Source organism: Lagopus leucura, unplaced genomic scaffold (genome assembly GCF_019238085.1).
Source record: "Lagopus leucura isolate 7727_CA_CO unplaced genomic scaffold, USGS_WTPT01 Super-Scaffold_100004, whole genome shotgun sequence".
Classification (NCBI taxonomy): Eukaryota; Metazoa; Chordata; class Aves; order Galliformes; family Phasianidae; genus Lagopus; species Lagopus leucura.
In genome coordinates, this window is record NW_024962264.1 from 17,093,477 (window position 1) to 17,113,791 (window position 20,315).

At 41.2% G+C, this 20,315-nt stretch overlaps 1 protein-coding gene across 3 annotated transcripts in view; it reads left to right on the top strand.

Moving 5' to 3' along the window:
- Positions 1-20,315, top strand: part of GRID2 (glutamate ionotropic receptor delta type subunit 2) — a 685,707-nt gene that overhangs the window by 549,403 nt on the left and 115,989 nt on the right. For all 3 annotated transcript variants that reach the window (XR_006178913.1, XR_006178914.1, XM_042871543.1), the window contains exons 10-11: positions 4,999-5,196; positions 14,642-14,954. Coding sequence is in view for 1 of the 3 variants with exons in the window: in XM_042871543.1 (XP_042727477.1) it covers positions 4,999-5,196; positions 14,642-14,954 (511 nt within the window). In the remaining 2 variants the exon portion in view is untranslated. The remainder of the gene's footprint in view (positions 1-4,998; positions 5,197-14,641; positions 14,955-20,315) is intronic.

A 20,315-nucleotide genomic window follows, 5' to 3' on the forward strand; every position in this document is an offset into this window, starting at 1 on the left:
ATGTTGTTGTTATATATTAACAAATTGAATGAATTGCTCTTTGGTTGCTTAGGTTTCTGTAATTTTTTGTTTTGTTTTGTTTTTTTGGAGTAAGCAAACTTGGTAGTTAGAGCAAATGCTTCCCCGTGTAAAGCAAGTGTAGCTCTCAGAGCAACTACTGCATTTCCTACCACGAAAAGTAATGTTATTTCTCCTCTCTGCAAACAACATGCCCTCTCTAGATGGCAGTTCAGTGCATTTAATATAGTTGGGTGCTAAATCAGAGCACTGAGTGTTTTAATAGGATTGCAGTGAAAGCAATACCACTAATGCAACGAGGCAGAGAAAAGGAGTGGTATTTGTGCATTACTTTCCCACAAACAGAGACAGAAGAAAATAAGATTGCTAAATAGCCTCCCGCCCTCGGACATCTGCCCTGTCCATCTCTCTCCTGAGGCTTGCCAGATCTGTTTAGAGTTTCTTTACCATGGAGAAATTGGGAACAGGAGCCATTTCAGCCATTCCCTTTTAATCGATCAGTGTTGATAAGTGAGCACTGTGATGAACATACAAACAATCATCTGGGCAGTCTGCTTTGATTAGGTATCCCTTGCCTTGCCAGAGATTTCAAATTGGTATAGACCAGTCCCAAAAATCCTCCCGTTTGATTTTCCCATCTCCAGCCTTTTGCACGTGGCTTTTGCTTTCCGTTTGAAAATGACTTGATAGCTCTGTGAATTTTTCATTATCATTACATGTGGCAGTGTACTCCAAGTGGGGTCTATTGAAAATATTTCTAATTACAGCGACTAATTAATATAGTGACAGAAACTAGTATCCCTTGATGAAAGCAGAACCTGTTCATCCCTCTTCCTTCTATCATGCCAGTGCAAGCTCCAAACTGAACCTGGTATGTGACTGGGCAAAGGTGCTGTTTAATGGCTGGTCTGTGTCTGTTAGAGCTACCTAGGTTACATTAAAACAGGTAGGTCATAAATGATGCAGTTATTCATGCTGTATGTGCCTACTGTTTTCCATCTGCTTTGTGAACTTTTATTTCAGGGACTGCTGGAGAGCCCAGCTCCTTTTATTTTTTTTTAATGAATATTTGAAATTCATTTTTATGAAGTAGTAGGCACTGTACGCTAGATGAGGCGTGTAGCAAGGAAATGGAAGTCTTTGGGCCCTGGCCAGGATGACAGTTTGACAGCAAGGTAGAAGCAGCGTGGCAGGGCAAGGCTAATTTATCTGTATGTCCTGGACTACAGGGTCCAAGGCTCTTTAGCACTTACCTTCTTTGTCATTGACTTTCATTCACCCATCTGTTCCACTGGGTATGTTGGTGTTTTTGGGCAATTCTTGTAGGTCACAGAATGACGGGGAATTTGGCTTTTAAGCAGAAAGAGATTCTCGCGGTGATTACAATTAGCCGGGCATTCTATGCAAGACAGAGAAGAGGGTGAACTGATGACAGCACGATGTTGTGAACTATTATAGGACTGTGTTATAGATAGAAGCTCTCATATAGACGCAGGGAGAAGTGTAATGTAGCTCCCAGCTGGTTAATACACCTATACTACTCTTTTGCCAATTCACGTGTCTAAGCTAGTTGTGTTAACGCCGGCATTGTGATGTTGGACATACTCTAAAACACTCCAGTCGATTCCAGCTTCAATCCATATTTCTATCATAAACTGTAATGGTTCAGAAAGAGCTATTAGGTGCATTAAGTTATTTGGAATTAAAATCAATACGCAGAGTTCAGCTGCATCCTGACAGACCATTGCTATCGATGGCTTTGAAAGAAGCCTTAGTCCTGTTGCAAAGCGATAGGAGACGCTGGAGGGAAGGCGAAGTGGCTAACGTTTTAAAATTTATCTAATCCCAGTAGTGATATAAATACAGAATCCACAGTCTGAATTTGGAAGAAAAAAAAAAAGCACGTTTAATGTGCTGTTTATTCACCAGATTGAATGAACTCGTGTCTCATCAAACATCATGATAAAACTGTCATTGAAAGAAGCGATGATAAGTCTGTGGGTAAAGACAGGGACAAGCGAAGGCTAAATTGTAAATGGCCTTCCTCTAACATCAGCTTTTAGGATGCAAACTAGGTTTCAGTTGTAGAGAAAGGGACTTTTCTCTTAGTACAACTGATTTTTCTGGGTTTTTTTGAAAAGCAGAGGATCCAAGAACGGTGCATTTATTGCCAATATTGTGACTAGGGCCATTGGCAAAATAGGATACTTAATGAAAATAATACTTTAATTACACTGGGTTTGAAACCTTCATCTTTGTTTTAATGTTATTAAGGGCTGGAGATTGTACTATGTTTTTCAGCGACTTTTATAACCAATTGCTAGTGGGAGTATTTCTTTAATGAGAGAAGTAAATGTTTCAATTAAATTTTGGTCATTGATTGTAATGTGAAGAATGTACATTGCTGTTCAATTAAAAATAACAAGCTGCTGTGCTACTCCTAGCCAAATGCAATCCCCAAAACAGCGGTCAGTAAAGCTGTTGAAGGAATTAAGTATTTGGGTCTGCTTATTTCAGTGAAATCTTTTGGGGTAGGAAATGCCAAATAGCTCATATGTAAAAGTGGGGGGTTATTCTTTTGAGTTTAGAAAAAGTAATTATGAAGATAAGAAGACCAGACAAAAGCATCCTGTGACTGAAAATATTTTAGTTATGGTTTCTAAGTCAAAGTCAGGTTTGGTAACGCTTTTCATAAGTTCTAACTGCTCTGCTTAGTCATCTAGTAGGCACTGGAAAGGGACTGCAAGATCCAGTAATTAGACAGAATTTCCCTTTTGGGAGCAGTTTCTTAGCATTTGCAAGATATTTCTTGAAGTTCTTGAGTCTCCCAGTGCGTCTTCGTGTGTCTACAGAGCTGTGCTTAGTCATTGTGAGTCATTCAATGTTCGTTGCACCTAAAGGACAGTCTTGCTCACAACTGAGCTTCATTTCTTGCTTTGTTTTTTCCACCTATCGCTTCTGACTTTTGCTAGGGAAGAAGTAATGAACATAGAGTTCCAGTTAATGAATACAGATTATCAAAATTAAAGTAATACATCAGAGCGCATTCAGATGTTACTTATGAGTCATTTTCATATGCTTTATGAGTTCTAACTACCCCTAAAATAACCTAATTTTGAAACCATGCTCCAAACATAGTAAAAGCACATAAGGCCATCCATTTGAGGTTTGAGCTGAGATCTGATGGCTGCAGTAAATCCCAGCAGAGACCAATTTCTCTGATCTGAATAAACAATAGATGTGTATTCACTAACTTAATCTGTGTACAGCTTCCCAGCTAGGAAGTTCATCTCACCATAGTAAGGGCAAAAGAGGATTGAGATGAGCTGGATAATAATCTCCAACAGTTTGTTTTGTTTTAGATTTTTCATTTTTAAAGAATGTACTGGCTTTTTTTTTTTTTTTCCCATCATTTTTTATTGTCGGAAAAAGCATCTGACTCCTCTAAAGTGAGTATAACAGAAGTGTATTGTAGCTCTACCCACAAGAAGAGAGCTTGTTCTAAAAGTATACCAGTCATAACACATTTCATGCTCTTACACTAGGTCAGGGGATGTTGCTTCTTTCTTTAAGAATTTTATAGCTATAATGAATTAATAGACAAAAGAGTTTGAGTGCTTGAAATGTGATGCATTTTACCTTAGTCCACACCTCCCCTTTATGTCACATTGCCTTCATCTTGCCTCTAGCATTCCCCCGTCACTTAGGTTTTTTTTTGTTGTTGTTTTTTTTTTTTTTTTTTGCTTTGCCTGCAGATCAAAGAGAGTACACTGCCACTACAGTCCAGTTGCTCACTCGTTTCATTGGCAGCATTCAACAATGTAGCTATTCCCATGACTGTTAATTCAGGCATTTAAGAAAACCCTTTCTTATTCTAAGTACCTCTCCCCTACTCTTCTTCATTCTTAGTTGTGGCATGCTAAGAAAGTAAGAATATTGTTATAAGTGACAAAATCACTTGTGGAGATATGGCTAGAGCTTGGGCCACAAGCACAGGGGGAGCATAATACCTTTCCTCCTGTATGCTTGTGAGTAACCAAGACAGTGAGAGAATGGTGGGGAATGGGCACAGAGGAAGAAAAAGTTTAAATATAACCTATCTACTAATCTAAGTATGTGTTATATTTTTGCAAGATATTAAGGGTAATGGAAGAACAAGGGTAATAAAAAAGCGTAAGGAGCTGGGAAAGGGGAGAAAAGGAATTAGAACTTAGCCAAAACCACCTCTTTGTAGGAGCAATATCAGAAAGGTAACTTTTTTAATACTACAGAGAAGAAAAACAGAATTGTGTTCCTTGGTAACCTGATAATTTAATGCACCTTCTCCCTATCAAGTCAAATCCTTTGTTATCTATCCTTTTGATGAGCATTCACCCATTATCTTTATAGAAATTGAAGTCTCCTGTATGATTCTCCCCAGCCAAAACGAATGTATGCCTAGAGTTAAAAAGCAGCAAGTCATCCAGTGTATAGTAAGATGTGCAACATAGTAGCATGACAAGAGAAATACTGGAGAGAGATTTTATGTTGCTGCAGCTTGGTGCATTTTGCTCTCTTTTTACTCCTTATGGCATGAATTAATAGTCACATTTACCAGATACAGTGTTTACCCAGTTGGTGGGAAGCAGCAGTAAGGTAGAATCCTTCATATTTACAGACAGACATATGAGCATGCATCTGTCATGCTGAGCATAAGTGCAGACAGAAGGCATTGCTGAAAAGCAGCTATGTTATAATGTCACAAGTGATTTACTTAAAAAGTGTCATAGAGGTTTTTTTTTACCAGGAGTTTGAGGTAGTTATATTGAAGTAAAAGCCAAAACTATCATTTTGTAAGATGCCAGAGGTACCCCAGTACTCATTTAGTGGAAAATGTTGTATATAATATGAATACTTACTTCGTCCTTTAAAAAAGAAAGACACCTCAGTGGGAAAGCCCTTGTTCCACTAACAGAGTCACTTCATTTGTTTTCTGTTTAGGAAGAGCCCTTTGTCATGGTGTCCGAGAACGTTCTGGGAAAACCAAAGAAGTATCAGGGCTTCTCAATAGATGTCCTGGAAGCTTTGGCCAGTTACCTTGGCTTTAAGTATGAAATTTACGTTGCTCCAGATCACAAGTATGGGAGTCCTCAAGATGATGGGTCATGGAATGGACTGATAGGAGAACTAGTATTTAAGGTAAGGTTATAATACATTTAATAATGTCATTTAATACAGAATGTATTACTTAAGTTTGTTTTCATCACCTGGTAACCTTAATAAATGAATCCTTGGTTACGTTTGCTAGTTATTTGTGATAACAGCATCTGTTAGTGCACCAGGCAATAAAGAAAGGCCTACCTTGGTGGCAGCAGGCTGTATTTTTTTAAGTACAGCAGTATGAAATCTGAATGAAGCAAAAAAAAATGGGGTGCATAACTCCCTAACTTACATTGCAAGACCTGCCACAGATGAATGGAGGAGGTTATTGCAAAGCAAGTTCACATATCAATTAGCAATACATTACATAAATATTAATTAGCACTTAGAAAACCATTGAATACAAATGCAAGACATTTTTGCACCATGCTTTACATAGATATAGGAATCGAAAGTAATGTTCTCAATTTTGTTAATAATTATTCATTGAGTTTGAAGTCAAGCCCTAGCCAGCATTTCACACCCTCCAGCTTTCTTAGATGCACTCCAGCAGAGGTTAACTAGTGGGAATACAAGTGATACTGTTAAGCTCCACTGGAGCTTACCTGGATATACCCTTTCTCCAGAAATCTTCTCCAAACATGGCACATCAACATCCTGCTGATCAAGCATCTTTGATGTGCCCCAGCTAAGGAGGAAAGGCAGACCTCACCCGGTACTAGTTATTGCATGGCATCCTCTCTACCTGAAGCATACATAGGCAGCCGCTACTAGAGATCACAGAGCTTCAATCAGACCAGAGATGGAACCTGCAAGCTTTGAGCGCCTCACAATGAAGATATCACCAAGTTACAAAGGTACTTAAAGAAGCAGATAAAGCTCAAAACCTTCCTCAAACCAGATACACATGCTGTTCTCCCAGCCCACTCCGGGAGAAATTCCTCCATCCTTCTAGCTGGTCAGGCCTAGAAGATCTAGGCTCTCCTCAGCAGCCAGGAAGGAGCAAAAGAGCACCACTCTGCAAGAAAGACTTGCCCAAGCCCAGCAATAGCTTCACTCCAGATGAGTTCCCCCATCTTTGGAGGGCTCCCTCCCAACATACCCCCATTCAGGGGGAGCTTCCACCTAACAGGCTCCTCCCTCAGACCCCCAAGAAAGAGTGCCAATGAAGGGCCACTCCCAAGTATGACCAAACCCACCCTCCCATTCAAAAAAAAAAATCTCTCTGAGATAGTGCAAATCCCAGTCTCTAGCACCCCAAAAAAAAAAATATCCAAACAACCAGAATGCTACCCAAACAATAGCACTCTATCACTTTCTCAGCCCCACTACAAAAGCAAATCACACCCTTCAAATAACACAAGAGCCTCAGTGCATCTCCAAAAAAGACAGATGAAAATAGGGCTGCTCACCTTCCTCTGGAACACAAACCTCACCAAAACCTGAAATAAAAATAAAACAGCCTTGAGCACCATGCTCCAGAAACAAAGGCACCACTACACTGAACACCAGCAATGAAGAACTGCCAGAGCCCCACATTTCAACACACCTTGTAATAAGGAAACCACCACCATCCCAAGAACAGAACTTAACTGAGTCTGCAGGGCTGCCAGACACAATGATGCAAGCAGCTCCAGCATCCGCTGCTCTGTACTCGAATTCCTGCTAAATACCCACAAGTTTCTCTGCTGCAAGAGAAAAAGATGAAAATTACAAATAGTGAAGTTAATCGCACACATCACTAACGTCTTAGCTGACCTTTATATTGCTTCTCAGCCCCAGCAGCAGGGCTGAGGAGGAAATCACCCCTATTACTACAAACAGGAGGAGCTACAGCACTCACCATTAGTGCACTCCAAGCTCAGGGGCACTCATATGCCTGGATTCACAGTCCCACTGCTGCCAGAGCTGCTTGTACGTTTGTATTCATCCTTGCTCAAAGGTGACCTGCAACAGAAGTCACGAGTTGAAACTGCATACATCAAGTTTTTTTTTTAAAAAAAAAGCATCCTGAGATCTCCTTGTGCTCCTTTTTACACCAGCAGGACCAGGGCTGGGAGAAATAGCCCCATTCCACTCACCTCCCCATCACTGGAGGCAGGAAAGTGTGCAACACGCACTATAGCAAGTTAGAGCACCCCAGAGTTGTCCTTGGACTCCAGGAGCCAAGCAGCTGCCCTGAGCAAGCCCCATCTAATAAAAATCAGTGGGATCGCAGCAATAGCCCCCCCCCTCCCGCAAAAAAAAGAGCAGGGTGGGAGCCTGTCAGCTTCTCACAGGCAGGCAGCCCCCACCCTGCACTCACCTCCTCCAGCAGTCCCATTGCTGCCAGAACTCTTCTATACTTTAGGCTGATCTTTGCTCTGCACAGCTCCTCAGCACCTCTTCCCCATCCAGCTAGATAAGACCAAAAAAACTCAGCACATTACACAAGTCTCAAATACTGCTTTTGCATTAGCCCTATTGCTGCTTTCCACCCCCAGCAACAATAAGGCAACAGGGACCCTTCCTGCTCACACCCATCACCACATCATACACACAAAACCCCTTTCAGGATTGAGGTCACAACAGGGCTGTGCTTGGCCTTCCAGAGTTGAGCAGTAGCCATTTCCCTGAAAATAGCTGTGTGGCCACCTAGCAGCTCCAGTATGCAAGGAGAGCACAAGGAAGAGCACAGTGGGAGCCCAGCAGCCCTCTGTCAAAGAGAAAGAACCCCCAGTGTCTCCCTGGGGCTCACCACCTCCACAGTCCCATCAGAGCTAAAACTGCTGACACGAATCTCCGCTGCATCTCTCACTAACCCTGAAATAGAAGACAAAAAGCAGAAATAGAGAACACAGACCTCAGGCTACTTTCTTTACAGTTTATGAAGCCATTTCTGCATGTCCTGTGTGTGTCTCCCAAGCAAAAAAAAAGGATGGGGGGGGAGGGGAGAAAGAGTGATAGCTCAGCAGCAGCACCATGCTGACCCCAAAATGCGGGGGAAACTCAGCAGTGGCCTTGGACCAGCACCAAAATAAGCAGGGTCAGAGCCAAGGGCCTCTCATCCCAAGAAGAGAGTCCTATACCCTGCAGTCACCACCTCCAAGGCAGCATTGCTCCCAACACTAATGGGAGTAAGACAAATCTCACTGCCAGAGGCCCCAGAGCTGTTCTCAAATGGCTCAGCTGCACATGGGCAGCCCACATTGCAGGAAGGCTCACACTACTGGACCTTGGTGCATCCATGGTAGTAGCACCACACACATTTCTTACAGGTTTGAGATGATCCTTTCTCCAACAGGCTCCACTGCAGCATTCATCCTGCAATAAGAAAAAAAAAAAAAACTGAAGTGAAAAAAAACTTTCAGGCATCACTTCCACTTCAGTAGTCCCTTATGCCACATCTCCCACCCAGCAACCCCAAGACTGCTCTGTGGGACATGGCCCCATCTTACTCACGTTCATCACTACTAGCAGGAGACTCTGCAGCACCCACAAACCCCCTAACCTCCCCTCACCAAAAAAAAAAAAACAAAACACTAAAGGATGGCAGCCTGTCAACGTGCTTACTCTCGACAAAAAGAAAAGCCCATCCTGAGATTTCCTTGTGCTCCTTTTTACACCAGCAGGACCAGGGCTGGGAGAAATAGCCCCATTTGTGTTATGAATGTATACATTTCAGTTGCTCTCTGTGAACCAGAAGATGCTGTTACTACTGCTAGAGGTGCAGGTTTTAAAGCCAAAGACTCCTATTTTTATTTTCCTCAAAATAACTGCTGTAGACATTCTTGAAAAGAATTTACTGGTGGTTTATAGAAATCCTTTTCACAATCTACAGGTGAAATTTAATTGTTGAACATAATGCACCATTGTAAGACGTAAGGAGTGATGCAGTCAGACACAGAAAATAACATTAAATACCGGAACTACAAGGTGACAAAATGCAAAAATCAGATCTTGCAGAAAAGAAAAAAGAAGTTTAAAACTAAAAAATTCAAAAAATTACAATCACAATCCACGTGAAAAGGAAAACTGGAAAAAACCTTAGCTTATTCTGATTGCCCAAGCAGTACAAGGCCTGTGAGAATGGAAACATCCGCACGTGCCGTAATCTTGATGCGGTTTGTGGGTTTAAACTGTAGTGATAACCTCATTTCGCCGTTCTCCTTACGTCCTTATAAAGCCAGAATGCTGTGATCATACGTGCTGAGCTGCAACCATTAAGAAAATTGAATTTTCCTCCAACTCAGAAAATGTCACAACTGAACTTTCATTGTCTACCGTTTAGACTAGGACCATATTTGCCTTGTGTCGATTCCTTTTTATCATTTCTCTGCTCCTTGCACCCAATGTTGTACCATACCCCGCTCACTGCAGTGCTCGGCAAAGGACAGTACTAGGCACTGCGTGCCACAGGCTGGAGGCATCCCAGTGCTCAGTGGCTCCAGAGATGGAATAATGGCCTGGAACAATTTCTGTTTGAAATGAATGATTCATCAGGCAGCAATCACAACCTCAGAAGCCTGATTGTTCTACTAAAAAATCTCCACATCATTCTTTTCCTTGTGCTAGCCATGGATTTACATAAACCTAAATAACACCCTTGAGGCGGTAACCGCTAGATCTGTAAATACACGTCACGGGTGGAATGAATTTGCCAGTCTGTTGCAATTTTACTTTAAATGAAAATGCGAATTGGTTGTGAAATCCTTCTGTACAATTAGAAGACATGAAGTGTTAGTGGGACTGCGTTTGCAATGTAAAACTCATGTTTCCTCAATATCATTTCTTTGGCATCCTCTCGACCCCTCCTATAATTAACAGAAAAGGTTCATACCATCCTTCACTTTTTCTGTCCCTCCTGATGCAAAAGAGAACCTCTGGGCAAGCAGCCAGTTTGTAACTACCCCTTACCAAGTGCAAGCTGTTCTCAAAAGGCTGCTTTCTTATTTACTGCGAACCAAGTTCTGCTCCCATAACTCACATATCTCTCTTCTTGGCAACTCTGTGACGGGAAACAAAGGAGCAAAGAATAGTTTTAAATTAAAGACCTGACCTGTTTAACACACAGCGTTTCCTAATTTTCCCAATCGAATATAACATGATAATTCTGCCAACATGCAGAACAAATCCAGGAACGGGGAGTGCTTTTTACCTCATAACATGTGAGCCAGAAATTACTTGGGAACAGTGCATTTCTACAAAAGACAAGTCCCACTCAAGCACAGTGGAAAATTGTCGTCTCCTCTTTGTGAGTGCCTTCCGAAGATGTCTGTGCCCACTGCAGGAAAAGGGTCAGATGAAATGGTAATTGCTGCAGTGAGTGCATTGCTTTCTGTGTTAAGGACCGACAGATGCGATATGCATTAATCCAAATCAGGGTGCGGCAGGCTCTTCTATAGATCCCGATACTGGTGAGAGCAGTCTTGGGCTGCTCTCATTCGCAGCCACGTGGGATGGAAGCCCTGGGCTGCAAACATGTGCTCTAAGCCCACACGCCTCGTGGAGCTTCTGCCAAGTTCACTCTTCTTGCTCCAAGGATGGAGTGTTACTGTACGCAGTGGCTGCTGAAATAGGAGCTGGAATCAGCATTTCAGAGCAACTAGTCTGTGGTTTGAATAGGGTACCCACTCTTCCTCCTCTTTACATTTCTGCCCAATTCACATGAGGTCTATCCTTCCTACGTACACCTTTTTCTTTCAAAATAAACTGGCTGTAATGTGATGGTCTGTTAGTGTAACCCTACAGAGCTTTGACTCACAGACGGGATGAGTTTGGAGAGCGGCAGCATTCAGCAGAGCCAATCAAGAGGAAGCGATGCGTTACTGCACATCTTTCTTTTGCCACAAGATACCATTTTGCAGCACTTCCTTCGGTTACACTCAAGGCCGTGCTACCAGGGGGACGAGCCTGTGTGACAAGCAAAGGAGGCAGAAAAAGGCTCTTTTGGGAGAGGACAGTAGACTTTCTTGTGGTTCAGAACACAACAGTGATATTTATATTCATAAGCCGGTTTCCCATATTGTGCCACGTCACTTGAATTGCTGTGACTTCTTTTCTGATGAGCCATCAGGAAGCAAATGGCATTGAAACAACTTCACTTAGATCTGTCAGAAATGCAAAGCGAAATACATGCCCGAGCACTTCCAAAGCAAACTACTGGCAATGGAAAGCTCTATAAAGTTCTTCCCTCAAGTGCATCTTCCTAAGGGGAATGGCATAGGAAGGTAGAAAGCATACAGAAAAGCCAACATGAGAAGGTAACATATACAACAGCAGTTGAGGAAAAAAAGAATTACTTTTGCAGGCACTTTACCGTGAGTAAAACTATATCTGCAGTTAATTTTTACGTGTCCATGTTAAGGACTGCATGGCACATGGAGCTGTGGCTTGTTGCTTCCAACGTTCAGTGCATCTTGATTCAACATTAACAATGAATTACCATAAACATCCTCATGGAGGAATTTACAGTCAATTTTTTTTTCCCCTGTTCTCAGTCATGTACCACAGGAATCATCTTAAGGTCGCTTTACATGTATATAAGGCATACCTGCTTCAGCAATAGAATGGGAGGATTTCAAACCATCGCTGATGAGCCGAGTCTGTGACAGGTAGCAAAGCTTTTGGGCCTATTGGTTCACTTATTTTGGATTTCCTGCTTGCGGTGATGTTGATCAACTTTGACCTCAGGAGACCTGCTATCAACTATAAATTCCTAAGCAGGTCACCTGAAGAAAAATAATGCCCTCTACTTTTTTCCATGGAACCGATTTCAGGATTCACAGTTTCATTAATCCAAAATGTGCTAGAACAGACTTCTAAGATGCCAGTGGTTGATTTTGGCACTGCGAAAACTGAGCGGAGAATTTTACATGTTTATAATTCAGATTGGCAGCTTTATATCTAAATATTGACATAATCATATGCGTTTGCTTTTCTCCCTCAGAAGCACTAAGTGAACCTTGAATCCTCCAAACTGATATCTTCTCTGATCCAATTTGACGTGTTAATGACAAGCATTTAATTTTTTCCATCTTCCAATTTAATACACGGTGACAGATTCTGTACATAATTAGGAATGCTCACCTTCAGTGGATCAGCTGCTGAGTGAAGCATAAGCATGGTTCTGTGCTAAATGTACAGTTTTCCACTAATCTGGTGTTTATGATTTGATTTTGTAAGTCAGGAACATGAGTTGTCGTAGCTCAGAGTAACCTTTATTTTATGGAAAAAGGGCTACATATGGGAGTACAGAGAAGTCAGGATGCCTCCTTCTCTACATTACTAGCAATTTTTTAGATCAATACATCTATAACACGATTGCTGCTGCCATATCACAAAGAAAATGCAACATTTCCATTAGGACAACATTGCTCCTTTCTCGTAGCTGGCTGTTATCCAGAATGGAACCATAACACTGTGGAATGTGAAAGACTACTCCTCAGGGATGTGAAATAGAAGCAGCATTTCTATAAATGTCACACGCTGTGCCCTTCATTGTATTTCATGGAGAAATATGTTCCTCTTAAAAAAAAAAAAAAGAAAAAAATAAATAAAAAACACCTATGCATCCTCCTCCAGCTTTTTTTCCCTGAAATTTTCTTCACTTATATTGGTTTTCCTTGAAAGATCTTTAAACATCTTCCAAGTACAACTTGAATGGCTCTTCACAATTATCTAGTGCAGTATGGAAGTGTTTCAGTGATACATGAAGTTAAACAGCAGGGGTTACATGTATCGCTTAGTGGTTCTATGTGCCACCCCATAACTCACTTCATGTTTTAAGACACATTCTGGAAAAAAAAAAATGGCCTTACACACTAAATATGATTATTGTTTTACTCAACAGTTATTGGTACAGAGCTCTGGACTTTTTGATTTGGAAATTATTTTGAACGTACGGTTCTGTTCACTACTGTGGAAAACATTTCAGGTGATGTCTGCTTTGAATGCTGCTCAGCACAGCTGGGGCTGAACACTCGGGACGCTCAAGTCATTTGTTGGCTAAAAGTTCTATAATTTTATACATTAATTTACAGAGCCAAGCTTTCAGCTGTATACATCAACAAACCTTCATTTCAGATGCTACAAGACCTAAACTACAAATTAAAGATGAAGATCTTATTCATGATTTATAAACAAACCAATATTTTCAAGCGCCTTACTGCTTAAATCATCAGGCCCTCAGCTACTTTCCGCTGTTTCTCAAGAAAACGAAAATTAATGTGAAGTACATCGTGTAAACCAAAGATTTCAGTGCACTGTGATTAAACGCCGTGTCTGTACCGTGGGCAACAGAGTGTCTCACAGATGGTATTTTGCAGATGATTTGCAAATTTGATTCTAATCAGTTTCAGCTCCATAATTTGTCACTTAATGTTTCACATTTCTTAGGAGCTAGCAATCTCTGCCGCCTTTGGACGAGAAGAAAGAAACTCAACACAGTTAATAAAATTGACTCAGTACTGACAATTTGATGCATTTGTGCTCTCCTCACTCCCTTCCAAAAGACCACATGCTGCTTTAGGCAGATCAGGAACAAATTAAATCAAACTGGTAGCATCTTTACGTATTTTAAATACTCTTTTTTTTTTTTTTTCCAAAAATATCTAAAATTAATGGTGTCTTTCTTCACTTTGGGGGCTTTTTTAAACAGTGTTACTGTGTCTGCTTTCACTGTGGTAAAAATTGTATCTATATAAAGGAAAACAGCATCTGCTGTAGTTGTGCCTGCTGCCTCTGGAGTCCTAATATCCAGACATGCTGTGGAATACAATGATTGGATCAAAACATATTATTCATCCCCTACTCATCTGAAGTGGGTTCTTAAAATTACAAAAAACAAAACAAAAAAAAACAACAACAAAACAAAACAAAAACAAAACAAAACAAAAAAAGGCACAAAGCAGTAGCATACAGAGGAACTAGCAGAGAAGGATCTGTGTGTGCTGCCTGCTGTTATGCACTTTGTGCACTGCCATCGAGGTTGATATTGTCCAGAATATTGAGTATCCCAAGCACCCCAGGATGTATGAGATGCCCTTCATCACACAGCAGCCCTTTACCGTGAGCATCGTATCAACAAAGTGCTGGAAATCATACAGCTCTGTCAGGAACAAATTTCTTCTAATCAGAAATGCTGTACACAAAGCCACAGCAATAATGATGGCATCAATAGTCCAAGAAAAATACCAGAAGTAGATTTTCTTGAGCTATTACCTACATTGGAAGTGTTCTGATTTTTTTTTTGAAAATAATAACTTAAAAAGCTAAGACCTCTGAGTCCACAGAGCAAAGTTTGCTCACGGAGCTAAGAGAGGTGGTACAGCTGTTCTGCTACTCACATTTCTTACATTTCTGAGTTTGCTTATATTGTGTCTTAAACGTTGGCCTTGGCATCTGCTACTCCGTACTAAATTTAGCCGCTGAAGATCAAGGAGGAGCAAAGATCATTTCTGTACCTCCTGTTCACACATTTTATTCTCCCTTCCTCTTTCCTCAGAGAGCTGACATAGGGATCTCTGCCTTAACCATCACCCCCGACAGAGAAAATGTGGTGGACTTCACAACACGTTATATGGACTACTCGGTGGGCGTGCTACTTCGGAAGGCGGAGAAGACAATGGACATGTTTGCCTGCTTGGCACCATTTGACCTCTCCCTGTGGGCATGCATAGCTGGTACCGTGCTGCTAGTAGGACTGCTGGTCTACCTCTTGAATTGGCTCAACCCTCCTCGCCTTCAGATGGGATCTATGACCTCCACAACGCTCTACAACTCCATGTGGTTCGTGTACGGATCTTTTGTGCAACAAGGTAAGAGACAGAGGGAACCTGAGATGACAGTTGTGTGTCTCTTATTGCCATCCTCTGTGAGGGACTGGGAGCACGTCTGAGCCATGTGCTGCAAGTTTTCTAAAGCGTGCAGCAGCCTGGGTTGTGAACCATGAGAAGTTTTTTGAGCACTACATGCTAGCTTATTTTTTATTTGTAGTTGACTAGTGCTTGGAAAGGGTATTTCTCATCATCTTCTCAAAAATTATTCATCCTTAGTGTAAGTGCTGTGTTCCAAAGAAGTCTCAAAATGTCAGGGTTCAGCTTTTGAACAAACTTTAGACTGGTCACCAGCGCCAAATGACCTTACCATGTCTCATACTCTTTCCTTCTTTTCCCACTTTACCTCAGTTTTCCTCATATAGCTCTTAGACACAGCCAAGTTACTCTGGCGTTCCTGGATTCTCTCTTCCTTCCCTGCAGCAGCGTGGCCCAGTCTGGTTTGTATTACCAAGTCTTTCATGGTCCATCTCTTCTGCAGATATTTAATCGTTTATCCCAAAGGCATCAAGGATGGCTTGGCTTGGTATATGCTTCTTAAAATTCTTATCTACAAATCAGAGTTCTAATGCAAAATAGAATGAGAAAACACAGTGTCATGGTTCTATGTTTTTTGTTTGTTTGTTTGTTTTTATTTTGGGTTTCAGTATTCCACATCAAAACATCATGTAGTGTACGGGGCATTAATGGATATCCTAATGGATAAGGCACTGGCCTTCTAAGTCAGGAATTGTGGGTTCGTGTCCCACCTGGGGTGGGGGGGAAGGGCAGAGGCCTGTCGCCCCTGTCACGGACATAGATTGATCTGGTCAACTCCGTGACACACAGCTTCACATAAGATGGCTTAGGTGATAACACCTGACAACTGACAAAATAAAACAATTATCTTCTGGTATTTATGCACATACTTATCTGTTGTCCATACTAGCACCGCAGATACATCTCCTTGTAATTCTATGGGGCATTTAATCTGCAAAGAATCATGGCCACTACTTCAAAACTTACAGATATCAGATGGAACACAATAGGTAAAAGTATTTATTCAATAACGTAATTAGAAATTACCTTATTACCTACTAAAAAAAATCGAATGAAATTTGTGACAATTGAAGATGTACATGAATGTTGTCTAAACTTCTAAAAGGAGGAAAACAACAACTGATACCATCACCTAGAAAAGGATAAAAGCTGCATTTGTGATTGTCTGCAAGAGGTATGTTTTTAAATTCATCAACCTAGAGAGAGTAGTTTTGACATTACCATTTGCATTTAGCAGTGATGGCCAACTGAGCAAAGCTGCAGAAGTTGTTTCATGTGTCTCTGGTGTATTTTTTTTTTAATAATAATTTTTATTAAAAACAAACAAACAAACAACAACAAAAACAGACTTCAGAGCCAGTTTAGTGCTACAATAATTTTTTCAATGTATGTGGGTGGATTTTAAAGTTTTCTTTCTGTCCAAAATATTCCCAGTGTAGCTGTTTAAGGAATCCAACTGTGAGAGAGCAGTTGGTCTGTTAAAGAACTAGACTCATTGCATCTGTCTGCCTTTTAGGTTAAAACCTGTGAATTAGTTTCTTTATTGTGTGAATATGAGGTGATTTTATATAGCTTTATTGCTTGGCGTTCGCCTTAGCACTTCCACTGTACTCCCAACATCATTGGTCTCTAAAAGCTTTCTAGGAAACTGCCCAGCAGTGTTTTGGATGGAGGCAAAGCTAGTTTAATTGCACACTTCGATCTCATTAGTTATAATTTGAATTGTTTGCCTTAGATCTGACCAAGTCAATATGTATTGTCCAGTGCCCCAAAGTTTTCCAAGTCATAGATCTAGGGTGTTAGCTTTCAAGGCTTTGATGAATGCTCTGTTAGCATATATAGAAAAGGGCTTTCAGAACCGTAGTAAAGTGAGTGTTTGGGGAGGGCTGAATAAACACCTCAAATAAAGCGCAAGGACAAAGAGGAAGTTAGATGAAAAGAAATGAGATGAAATGACAAGAAAGAAAGAATACAACAAAAAACAAACAAAACAAACAAACAAAAAAACCAAAAAAAAAAAAACAAAAAAAAACCACAATTTACAGTTAACATGGATTTGCTAAGGAAAAATCATACTTAGCCAATCTGATAGCCTTCTAAGCTGGAATGACCAGCTGGATAGATGAGGGGAGAACAGTGGGTGTTGTCTCCTTTGACTGCAGCAAGGCTTTCAACACTGTCTCCAGTGACATCCTCAAAAGCAAGCCCGAGAAGGGTTTACATAAGAGTGGACTGAGAAGTAGCTGCACAGGACATCTCAGAGGCTTATGAGTCAAAACACAGCCTAGTGTGAGGCCCGTAGCTAGCAGGGTGCACCAGCATTCTGTACTGAGTCAGGTCTTGCTTAACATCTTCAACAATGACCTGGATGAAGGAACAGAGTATCTCCTCAATGAGTTTGCTGAAGATGCAAAACTGGGACGAGTGGCTAATACCCCAGAGTGCAACCGGGATGAGTGGCTGATACCTGTGAGCTCTGTGCTGTCAGTCAGAAATATGTGGACAGGATGGAGAGGTGGGCAAAAACCACTTGAGATTCAACAAAGGCAAGCACAAGGCCTTGCACTTTGAGAGGAATACCGTCATGCACCAGCACAGTCTTGGGTCTGACCTGCTGGAAGATAGCTTTGTGGAACAGGACCTGCTGGTCCTTGGGGACACCCAGTTGACCATGAGCCACTGGTACACGCTTGTGTCCGAGAAGGCAAATAATATCCCAGAGAGCATCAGGAACACTGTCGCCAGGAGGTTGATGGAAGGGATCCCCTCTATTCTGCCCTGGTGAGGCCTAGGCTCACAGTGCTATGCACAGTGCTGGGCTCCCCAGTATGAGAGAAACATGGAGCTGTCGGAGTGAGTCCAGCACAAGGATACTAAAATCATGAAGGGACTGGGGTATCGTTTATATGAGGAAAAGCTGAGAGAGTTATGCCTGTTCATTCTGGAGAAGACTGAGAGGGGATCAGATCAGTGTGTCTTAAGGGAAAGTGTAAAGAGGATGGGCTAAATTCTTCTCGGTGGAGCCTAGCAACAGTGTTAGAGGCAAAGGGCACAAACTGAAACCTGGGAATTTCCATCTTAACATGAAGAAAAATTTCTTTACTGTGAGCGTGACAGAGCGCTGACACAGGCTGCCCGGATAGGCTGTGGAGTCTTCTTCCCTGGAGATCTTCAAAACCCACCCGGAGCTTGTTCTGTGCAGCCCACTCTAGATGTCCCTGTTTGAGTAAGGGGATTGGATTAGATGGTCTGAAGTCCCTTTCAACCTGAACTATTCTGGCTGTTTCTGGTCCATGTGATTACTGAAAGCCACTGGCTTTTACTCATTAGTAAATCATGATTAGTAATAGCTGCTGGGACACGGAGGCCCAAAGCACTAAAACTGTTGTGAGACTTCAGAAGAAAAAAATAATAATCCACAGAAATTAAAAGGTGCATTGCATTTATTTAGAGAGAGATTTATTTGGAGAGATTTAGAGATCTCACCCCTCTACCAAGTACATTTCCAACACAACTCCTTACAATCCAATAGAACAATTTAAAACGTGCGCTTTATTTCCACTGAGTGAGGGGTTGCTATACAATACACCTCTCCTTCAAAGGAAACACAGAAGGACAGTATTTAATTTGCTAAAGGGAAAAATGACACAAATTTAATAGCATTCATACTAAAATACAACAACCTTGCAGACCAATTTAAATATCAAGACTCAGAAGACCTCAGAAATCCATTGTGAAAGAGTAATAGATCCATTTATAATGTCAGCCTGTATTTCACTTTCAATTTGAATATAACACAAAACTATATTAGCTGATGCATTATTGTTTACCAACCCTTGTGAATACAGACAAATGAAAATAATTTCCACTGACAGGCTGACTGGCTATTGTAGTAATTTTGCTTCTGTTTTCACTCATCAGCTCTTCATTCAGCAGAAAAATCCACAGGTTTTATTTGTTTTGGAATAGCCAATCTGTTGCTATTAATTGTGATTGGCATACTTTAAGCGCAACAGCATGGGGCATTTCAAAATCTGTCACGTTCATTTAAGAAGTCTTTCAGCTGTAGATTCAAAACATTACAAGGTACTCATTTCTGCCATCAAAACATACAGCCAAAAATGCTTCTATATTTTATGCTGAGAGCAATAAGGCAACATGAACTGAGGATTGCTAGCGCTTTGATAGTGCCAGATTCTTTGTTTGGGGCAAGCCGGCACATTCTGGCATTGTCTGTTCTTTTTTTCCTCTAGCTAAGTGAAAGATTTGCAGGCAGGGAGCCTGGTTCCTGCTGGACCTGCTGACGGTCTAAAGAGCCTCTTTGTATATAAATCAAATTCTTTAAGGAACTGTGCGACGTATTTTGATCGAATCAGAAATAGTTGTCTCTTTTGCTTGTTCTGAAATAGTATTCTGCTGTTTTCAGTAGTAGATTTGGTAAGCTGCATCAGGTTGTATTTCGGTCAGCCTGACTGGTGCTCTGATCAAATTCCTTTAACAAGTTCTAACCTTCACAATTTTTGATATATCAGAAAAGTTCTGTGACATTGCCTAGACACTTGAATCAGCACAACCAGCCTGGTAGTTTTTAGGGCGGGCGTATGGGAATTGCTGAATGACAGCCTGAACCTCTGATTGATCACCTGAGGTGAGCAATGAGTCAACCACAGGAGCACAGGTGAAGGCAATTGACCTGTGCTGCTGGAAGGAGTGGAGCCTGTCTCCACCTCTCCTAGACCCATTAAAGAGCTGACCAGCAGAGGGGGAGGGTCTCTCCCTGGCCCTCTCTTTAGAGAAAATTCTGCTGGAGTTTTACAAGGGGTAAGTATTTTTTCTGCTTTTGTGCAGTAACTATGTAGCTAAGTTCTCCGGTATACCTCATGACTGTAACATCTGTACGTTCATTGATTATACAGTGGGGTCTATGAGTTCCTGTTACATTCTGTAGCAAAATTTCATTACTTTTAACTCAACTCAAATGTTGACTGTGAAACTGCAACTAGGATTCTACTAGTCTTGTTTATTACAGAGGCTTAAAGCTTAAATTTGGCCTGCAAAGTACTTTTACTGAAGGAAGTTTAGAGGGTGACAGAGGACAGGTCTTGCTGGATTTGCTGCCAGCTTCTGGAATGCATAAATGCAAAGCCAAATCCTCAGAGCTGAAGTTTAAATGTAGTATCTCTGTGCTTGCTTCCTTGAGAGCTTAGACATCACTGGTTCTCATACCATTTGAACTTGGGTCTTGATTTTGGCTTTCAATTTCTTTCTTTTTTTTTTTTTTTTTTTTTTTTTTTTTTTTTTTTT